General features: G+C 52.2%; 1 protein-coding gene across 1 annotated transcript; it reads left to right on the top strand.

Annotated features, from left to right (window-relative positions):
• The first annotated feature begins 346 nt into the window (after positions 1-346).
• PCYOX1L (prenylcysteine oxidase 1 like) lies at positions 347-8,947 on the top strand. The gene is made up of 6 exons (XM_065409833.1): positions 347-467; positions 1,814-2,020; positions 3,142-3,316; positions 3,520-3,731; positions 3,959-4,099; positions 8,289-8,947. Exons 1-6 carry the CDS (start codon positions 347-349, stop codon positions 8,945-8,947), a joined length of 1,515 nt encoding a protein of 504 aa, XP_065265905.1.

Below are 8,947 nucleotides of genomic sequence, written 5' to 3'. Positions count from 1 at the left end.
TGCAGCGGGACCGAGCCCGGGCGCTCTCCTAAGGCAGGCACGGCAATGCGTTTGCTCTCGGTGCGCGGCCCCTTTAAGAAGGCCCCTCCGCAGGCTCCGGGGCTAGTGCACCCTGGGATCAGCCGCACGGAGTGGGGGGCTGGGCTGCCTTTCCCGCACCTAGAGCCGCGCAGCCTCTGGCAGGAGCAGCGAGACGTACCGAGGGCCCCGTGCTCAGCCCGCTGGGGTGTGGCTGCTCCCCCTTGGCCCGGGAGCAGCGTGGCTGGCGCTGATTTGATTGCACGCGCTGTATTTTTGCATTCTCTTTCTCTTGCTAGGTGCAGCCTCCTGCTCCCCTCCAGCATCCATGATGGCTGAGCCGCAGCCGCTGCCCTGTGCAATGCGGCTCCTTTCAGCTATCGCTATGGGGGTGCTGCTGGCAGGTCCCTCCTCAGCTGCAGCAGGGGATGCCCCGCCTGGCAAAATAGGTAGGCGCTGCTCCTTCTCCCTGGAGAATGGAGGAGAGTCACTGAGATCACGACAGTAGAAAAGATGAATGGGGTGGGGAGGCCGGCCAGCCAGCCACTGATCAGAAGAGACCAAGGCGTGGCAGGGCTTATGAATCTGCAGGTCGGGGGGGCTAAGAGGCATTGGCAATGCTGGGAGCGGGGGGCAGAACTCAGCCTTGGAAGAGCAGCGGGTGCTGAGGGCCAGGATTCAGGAGCAACAAGGGCTGCTGAGATCAGGGTGGTGAAGCATTGCAGAGCTGTGGCCTTCAGTGCTGGCCTGCCCGGGGAGGGGGTGCAGCCATTGGTTTAGTTTGACTTCTATATGGAGGGGGCAGCTCCAGCCAGGCCAATGGGGCCCTGTGTGTGGGGGGGGGGGATGCTGCACCTGCCTGAGGCTTGCAATTTGGACGGGGGAGGGGGGCAGCGCTCTCCATGCCCCACCCAAACTACGTCCATGGATGCAGCTGGTCAGGACTGAGGTGCGTGGGTGAAGCCTGCCCAGCTCTCGCCTGAGCTGTGCTTGGTTCCAGGCAACCTGTCTCTCCCTCATCCTGAATCCACTCCTTTCACCTGGGGGGTAAAAGAAGAAATAACTCAGAGCATTCCAGTTCTCAGGGGCTAGGGCGCCACAGACCTGGCGAGCCGGGTTTGCTTAGTACCCTTCACGAGGGTTGTGCTTGTGGCAAAACTAGCCCTCGAGCTGTACAGGAGATTGGGACTGATCTGCTGAGTGTGCCCCAGGCAGATGACATATGCCCACCTGGTGGCAGTTTGCTCCTGTGTATGTCTGTTCCCCCCTTCCCCCCCAGGTCAGGGCTGGTTTGTAGCATGTGTCCAGGCAGTTGTTTAGCTGAATTAGTCTCTAGATGGGAAAGGCCCTCGGGCTGCTGATGGCTTGTGCTGATGCTGCTCTGTTGCACTTGAGTGTGTCTGGCGTTTGGTAACGGACCCCTCTGACTCTTGCTGTCCCCTCACATGGAGTTTCCCTCATCTATCCCCATCACTCAGGTTCCTCGTTCCTTCCCAGGTCTGGGACCAGTTTTATTTTGATCCCAGCCTTCTTGCCAGCTCACTAGGAGCTAAGTACCTTAGAGTTGCTGCCTGGGGACTGCTCAAGCCCATCCCAAGGTCTCACATTACAGAGGCTGTGCTTTCTTGATCTGATGCGATGTGTGGGGATAGCCCATGCTTTGGGGTCCCTCTGTACACTCTGCGTCTCCCTGCGAAAGCAGATGTGCTGCTCCGCTCTGTTGTGACCGTGGTGAAAGCTGCGGGTGCGTTCGTCGTGTCTAACAGGCCTATTTCCCTTGCCTCCCCGCTGGCAGCCGTGGTGGGCGCCGGGATAGGTGGCTCGGCAGTGGCCTACTTCCTGCAGCAGCATTTTGGACCACAGGTGCAGCTGGACGTATACGAGAAGGGCAGTGAGGGGGGCCGACTGGCCACCATCATCGTCAACAAGCAGCAGTACGAGTGCGGTGGCGCCTCTATCCACTCGCTCAGCCTGCACATGCAGGACTTCGTCAAGCTCCTGGGTGAGTGCTGCCCCTCCCCTCTGGTGCACACAGGGAGTGGGCGGGAACCCCTCTGTCCTTGCCCCTTCCCTGGAGCTTGGGAAGAGAAGGTTCTTGGTGCTGACCCTGCTCCTCAGGAGAAACCTTCTGCTCCAGCCTGCAGGGCTGGGGTGTTTGCAGCACAAATTCCCCTCCCCTTCCCTCCAGACAGCTAGGCCTCCACCTAGCTTAGCGCCCAATCATGAGTGCGGTGAGGATGCGGGGCTCAGCATCGCCAAACCCACCAGGCCAATGTGACATCCCAATGTGATGATCTGAATCCCCTTCAGAAAGGGCTGGTGTCGTCGGCACTCCTGCTCCCTGACCGCTCGACCCAAGGCAGGGTGTAGATAGACCCTGGCGTGAGCTGTGTCCCTCATTCTGAGCTAGAGGGCCAGGGAGTTGCAGGGTCGGAGAGTGGCCAACAGCCTGCCCTCTGTGTTTGTTACACTCGAGCCCTATCACTCCCTCGTCCTGAGGGACATCACAGGGCTCAGGACTGGGATAGCAGAGGGGTACGACGGGGGCCCTGTGGGATTTGGGCTTGGAGGAGCAGGGGCTGTGGGCAGGATCAAGGAGCATTGCAGTGGACCTGATAGAAGCCAGTCTCTGGGTGCAGCATCAGTGGGAGCAATGCTTGAGGACTGAGGAGCAGGAGTTTCTGTCACTGTGGCTAAGAGTCATGATCTGTTTTCTGTTCAGCCAACCGAGAAGCAGTGTGTGCCCCTAATTTGTGACATCCCTCTAACAGGTCGTGTCTGTCCAGGGAGCCTGGATCCTAAAAAGCCCACAGAATTTCACACTGTGTATGTCATTAGGGTTGGGCCCATCCAGATTTCTAGTTCTCTGAGTTTGGGGCTGTTAGGACCTAGCGTTTGGTTTGGCTCATGGTAGAGAGAAGAGCCAGTGACAAAATCCAGATCTGGATCTACATCCTGACACTTCGTCCCATCCCCACCCCACACACAGGGGCGTTTTGCTGTGGGCTCGCAAGCACTTGGGCCCATCCGCAGTATCGGTGTATACAGCGAAGGCTTGTTGTCACGTGGTCCCCCCATGCTCTGGATGGCTGACTTAGCTTCTCTCTCTGTTGCCCTCTGCAGGCCTGAAGCACCGACGAGAGGTGGCAGGGAAGAGCGCCATCTTCAGTGGGGAGCAGTTTGTCCTGGAGGAGACGGACTGGTACCTGCTGAACCTGTTCCGGCTCTGGTGGCACTATGGAATCAGCTTCCTGCGCCTGCAGATGTGGGTGGAGGAGGTGATGGAGAAGTTCATGAGGTATGAGACGGCTCGGCAGCATCAGTGCTTCTGGGAGGGGAGGGAGTGGGTGTGGCCTTCCCCCTCTCGGCCCCAGGCTGGGTGCTATGCCCGATCCCCCAGGGGACTCGGTCACCAGGTGGCCAAGCTGAGAGAGGCTCGGTACAGGGGCCAGGATGGGTGTCTGCGCTGCTCCTGACTCCCTTTCTACTCACCTCCTGCAGGATCTACAAGTACCAGGCACATGGCTATGCCTTCTCCAACCTGGAGGACCTCCTGCGCTCGCTGGGTGGCGAAACCTTCATCAACATGACGCAGCGCTCTGTGGCCGAGTCCCTGCTGGAGGTGGGCGTCACGCAGCGCTTCATCGACGACGTCATTGCAGCCGTCCTGCGCTCCAGCTACGGCCAGTCGGTGCTCGTGCCTGCCTTTGCAGGTGAGGCCCAGCTGGTCATGCCAGTGCTGCCTTCATGCTCTGCCCTGCGAGGGTCCCAGGAGGCTCCTGGGAGCCAGCAGCTGGTGCTGCTCAGTGGACCCGGGGACGCTCTGGCATTGGGACATCTGAAGCCAAAGACAAGCATGTATCTCCCCTGGGAGCAGGCGTCCTGGGGAAATGCGTCCCTTCTGCAAATGGAGTCTAATCCCCACTGTTCCTTTTCCCAGGGGCCATGTCGCTGGCAGGGGCTCAGGGCAATACGTGGGCTGTGGAAGGCGGCAACAAGCTGGTATGTTCGGGTTTGCTGAAGCTAACTAAAGCCAACGTGATCCAGGCCAGGGTGACAGGTGTCTCTCTGCACAGCTCAGGTGAGCCAGCTGCGCCTTCTGGCTCCTACCTGCGTGGGGGGTGGGGAGGGGAAGTTGACACTGGGGATTGTATATCTGCCAGTGGGGGGCTGAGTCTGTAGGGCTAGGGGCCTCAGTGGGGTAGGGATATCTCTAGGACTAGTGCATTCCCCTCTTGCCTCTGGATTGAGGGGCGTGAGCAGAGCAATGGGGAAAGCAGAGAGCAGAAAATAGCAGATCTGATGGCAGGATGAGGAGGGCTGAGAGGCCTCAGATTCTCTTCTCTGCCATTCCCCAGCCCTCTGCCTTTGCTGTTTCCCCCTGCTCTGCCCATTTGCGTCTGTTAGGTTTGGGTGGATGCCTTCTCCCTGTGCTGTCATGGTATCGTAAAGCATCGATGTGAGGGTGCCTGGGATGGGTCACGCTGAGAATGCCACACACAGGGCAGACACTCCACAAAACTGGTGGTTTATTCTAGGGCTGTCAAGCGATTAAAAAAATTAATCGCAATTAATCACTCAATTTAAAAAAATTAATCGCACTGTTAAACAATAATAGAATACCATTTATTTAAGTATTTTTGGATATTTTTCTACATTTTCAAATATATTGATTTCGATTACAACACAGAATACAAAGTGTACAGTGCTCACTTTATATTTATTTTTTATTACAAATATTTGCACGGTAAAAAACAAAAGAAATAGTATATTTCAATTCACCCACTACACTAATACAAATATTGTAGTGCAATCTCTTTATAATGGAAGTTGAACTTACAAATGTAGAATTATGTACAAAAAATAACTGCATTCAAAAATAAAACAATGTAAAACTTTAGAACCTACAAATCCACTCAGTCCTACTTCAGCCAATTGCTCAGACAAACAAGTTTGGTTACAGTTTGCAGGAGATAATGCTGCCCACATCTTGTTTACAATGTCACCTGAAAGTGAGAACAGGCGTTCGCATGGTACTGTTGTAGCCGGCATCGCAAGATATTTATGTGCCAAATGCGCTAAAGATTCATGTGTCCCTTCATGCTTCAACGACCATTCCAGAAGACGTGTCCATGTTGATGATGGGTTCTGCTCGATAACAATCCAAAGCAGAGCAGACGGACGCATTCTCATTTTCATCAGCTGAGTCGTATGCTACCAGCAGAAGGTTGATTTTCTTTTTTGGTGGTTCGAGTTCTGCATCGGAGTGTTGCTCTTTTAAGACCTCTGAAAGCATGCTCCACACCTCATCCCTCTCAGATTTGGGAAGGCACTTCAGATTCCTAAACCTTGGGTCGAGTGCTGTATCTATCCTTAGAAATCTCATAACCTTCTTTGCGTTTTGTCAAATCTGCTGTGAAAGTGTTCTTAAAACGAACATGTGCTGGGTCACCATCCAAGACTGCTATAACATGAAATATATGGCAGAATGTGGGTAAAACAGAACAGGAGACATTCAATTCTCCCCCAAGGAGTTCAGTCACAAATTTAATTAACGCATTATTTTTTTAATGAGCATCATCAACATGGAAGCATGTCCTCTGGAATGGTGGCCGAAGTATGACGGGGCATATGAATGTTTAGCACATCTGGCATGTAAATACCTTGCAATGCTGGCTACAAAGGTGCCATGCGAACGCCTGTTCTCACTTTCAGGTGACATTGTAAATAAGAAGCAGGCAGCAGAATCTCCCGTAAATGTAAACAAACTTATTTGTCTTAGCAATTGGCTGAACAAGAAGTAGGACTGAGTGGACTTGTAGGTTCTAAAGTTTTACATTGTTTTGTTTTTGAGTGCAGTTATGTAACAAACAAAAAAATCTACATTTGTAAGTTACACTTTCATGTTAACGAGATTGCCCTACAGTACTTGTATGAGGTGAATGGAAAAATTCTATTTCTTTTATCATTTTTACAGTGCAAATATTTGTAATGAAAAATACTATAAAGTGAGCACTGTACACTTTGTATTCTGTGTTGTAATAGAAATCAATATATTTGAAAATGTAGAAAAACATCCAAAAATATTTAATACATTTCAATTGGTATTCTATTGTTTAACAGTGTGATTAATTTTTTTAATCACCGTTATTTTTTTTTAGTTAACTGCGATTAATCGACAGCCCTAGTTTATTCTATAATTAGATTCACCAAGCCAGTAACAAGAGCTTCTGTAGCACCGCACTGGTTAACCAGAAGCCAAACAGTCCCCCTAAGGCATTCCAGCCCTTGGCTTCCTGCCAGACAACCAACTCTAATATAGTGAGGGGTTACTGAAAACCCATTTCACCATATGTGAGGTTCTACCAATCCCAAAGGATCAAACACTTCTCCTCCGGTCAAAATATAATTGAGATCTTACCCAAATATCACGCTGTCAGCCAATCCTTAGTAAACTAACAAAAGATTTATTAAGAAAAGAAGAGAGTTATTGAATGGTTAAGGAATCGTCTACATACAAGTGATTTTCAGTGTTCCTACATCAGAATCATAGCAGTGACGTGTTATATGCTGGCTTGTAAAAGTCTCTCTGGAATCATCCCAAAAGGTTAGAATCCAAATGCAGCTTAGATGTAAAGTCTGATAGTCTTTCCAGGCATTTTCCAGGGTCTTCCAAATAGTGATTTGGAAGATCTAAGTCCCACGACTTAAACTTTCCCTGTTCAAAGTTCAGCAGACTAGAGATGAAAGGATCAGCCAGAGATTTCTCGTTTTAGCTCTCTAGCAAGCCGAGAAGCCTCCTCGCAGAAATTGTCACAGCAGGGCTTTCCGCCGAGGAAGAATAGGCAATGCAGGTATTTTGTGAACCACTGCTTTGAAGTTAATTTTCTCTTTCCTATACATACACAGGTAATCTAGTTACACTATAAGACAACAGCCGATCATTCGTTATAACAGAGACAGATAAGCTGAAGACAACATAAGTAATATTATTAGTTCCCGGCAGTGTCTCACATCTTTGAACTTAAGGTTAACTGAACACTGCCGTGTACATAATATAAAGCAATTACAACATGAAAGGGAATTAGCATCTACAAACTAATTTGGTTACATTGTTAAACATCTGACAGGGCACAGGTACTCAAACACATTTAGCGTCTGCCCTGGATTTCTATTACTACAAATGAATGAGTTGGTGATTGCTGGTCTAGTACATCTCTTTGGGCTGGTCTACACTTGTGGGGGGCGGGGGGAATCGATCTAAGATACGCAACTTCAGCTATGCGAATAGCGTAGCTGAAGTCGAAGTATCTAAAATCAAATTACCTGGGGGTCCACACGGCGCGGGATCGACGGCCGCGGCGCTACCGTTGCTCGCTCCGGTGGAGTTCCAGAGTCGACGGGGAGCGCGTTCGGGGATCGATTACTACCCGCCAATCCGGCGGGTAGTGAAGATGTACCCTTTGTAATTCACATATAAGTGAATTGTCCTGATACAATGGTAATGCCTCTAGTTCAGTTGTTATGAGTCATACACAGGTGGGCTGCTCTGCCAGTGTGACAATCAGCCTGGCCTGTTGGGTGAGACTCCGCTCTGACTCCCACCTGGTTTTTGGCACTGCCTACCACTTCACTGGTGCCCTTCTTTTGGCTGTGGCTGTCTGTTGAACCAGACCAAGCTGGGTGTGGCTGGACAGGTGTATGGCAAGGGAGAGATGTGAAATGGGAGGCTGCAGTTCAGACCTCTCACACCAGAGGGTGCAGTGAGGCTAGCGTGTGGATCCAAAGCTCTGCGCTGAAATACTGGAGAGCTCTGGCATCTCTGTGGCAGCCGGCGTTTCTCCAGTCTGTGCTGGGGAGGGAGACTGTTGCCCCATCCCCATCTGCTGCCATGGGAAAGGGAATGTTTATTGATCAGCTGCAGTTTGTCTCCTTTGCTCAGTGACCCTGTGTTGCCCGACAGCTCTGCCATCTCCCAGGTGACTCCCCAGGACTGGAATGGGGACATGGGGGGGATGTTGCAGTTTAATAGTGAGATACAATGGGAGGCCGGGGGGGCTGGACTGGAATAGCCGGGAGCTGCAGGGCAGAGCTGAGGTGGGCTGCAGAGCAGGATGGAGAGGGGGGAGCATGCCCAATGCTTTGCCTGGCTATGGCTTGTGCTCTTGGTGCCCCCACCTTCCTGAGTGGTGAATCCAATGTTGTTGGCAAACAATGCTCTGGGCCTTGGGCTGGTGGCTGTACTGAGTCTCCGTGCTGTCCCTTTGCAGATGGGAAAGCCCTGTACCAGGTGCGCTACGAGGATGACGAAGGCCAAGGCTCGGCCTTTTATGACATGGTGGTTATCGCCACGCCGCTGCATTCCGGCAGGAGCAACATCACCTTTGAGAACTTTGACCCCCCCATCACTGACTTCCCAGGCTCCTTCCATCCCACCATCACCTCCGTCGTCCACGGCTACCTCAACTCCTCCTACTTCGGCTTCCCTGACCCCAAGCTTTTCCCCTTCGCTAGCGTCCTCACCACTGACTCCCCCGACCTCTTCTTCAACGCCATGGACAACATCTGCCCCGTCAACATCTCAGGCGCCTTCCGGCGCAAGCAGCCCCAGGAGGCTGCCGTCTGGCGGGTCCTCTCCCAGCAGCCCCTGGACAAGCAACAGCTGAAGACCCTCTTCCGCTCCTACTATTCAGTCCAGGTGACGGAATGGCAGGCTTACCCCCACTATGACTCCACCAAGAGTATCCCGCCCATCATCCTCCACGACAACCTCTTCTACCTCAACAGTGTGGAATGGGTGGCCAGCTCCATGGAAATGGCTGCCGTGGCAGCTAAGAACGTGGCGCTCCTGGCGTACAACCGGTGGTACCAGGACCTGGAGAAGATTGACCAGAAGGACTTGATGCACAAGGTGAAGACTGAACTGTGA

The sequence above is a fragment of the Emys orbicularis genome, chromosome 8 (assembly GCF_028017835.1).
Source record: "Emys orbicularis isolate rEmyOrb1 chromosome 8, rEmyOrb1.hap1, whole genome shotgun sequence".
NCBI classification, from domain to species: Eukaryota; Metazoa; Chordata; order Testudines; family Emydidae; genus Emys; species Emys orbicularis.
This window is presented reverse-complemented; position numbering and strand designations above follow the sequence as displayed.

What these genes read in the sequence shown, in the direction of transcription:
- PCYOX1L (XM_065409833.1), top strand. Translation starts at nt 347, where the DNA reads ATGATGGCTGAGCCGCAGCCGCTGCCCTGTGCAATGCGGCTCCTTTCA. An exon ending in GTGATGGAGAAGTTCATGAG is followed by an intron (nt 3,317 to 3,519) that starts GTATGAGACGGC and finishes CACCTCCTGCAG; the next exon opens with GATCTACAAGTACCAGGCAC. An exon ending in GCTCGTGCCTGCCTTTGCAG is followed by an intron (nt 3,732 to 3,958) that starts GTGAGGCCCAGC and finishes TCCTTTTCCCAG; the next exon opens with GGGCCATGTCGCTGGCAGGG.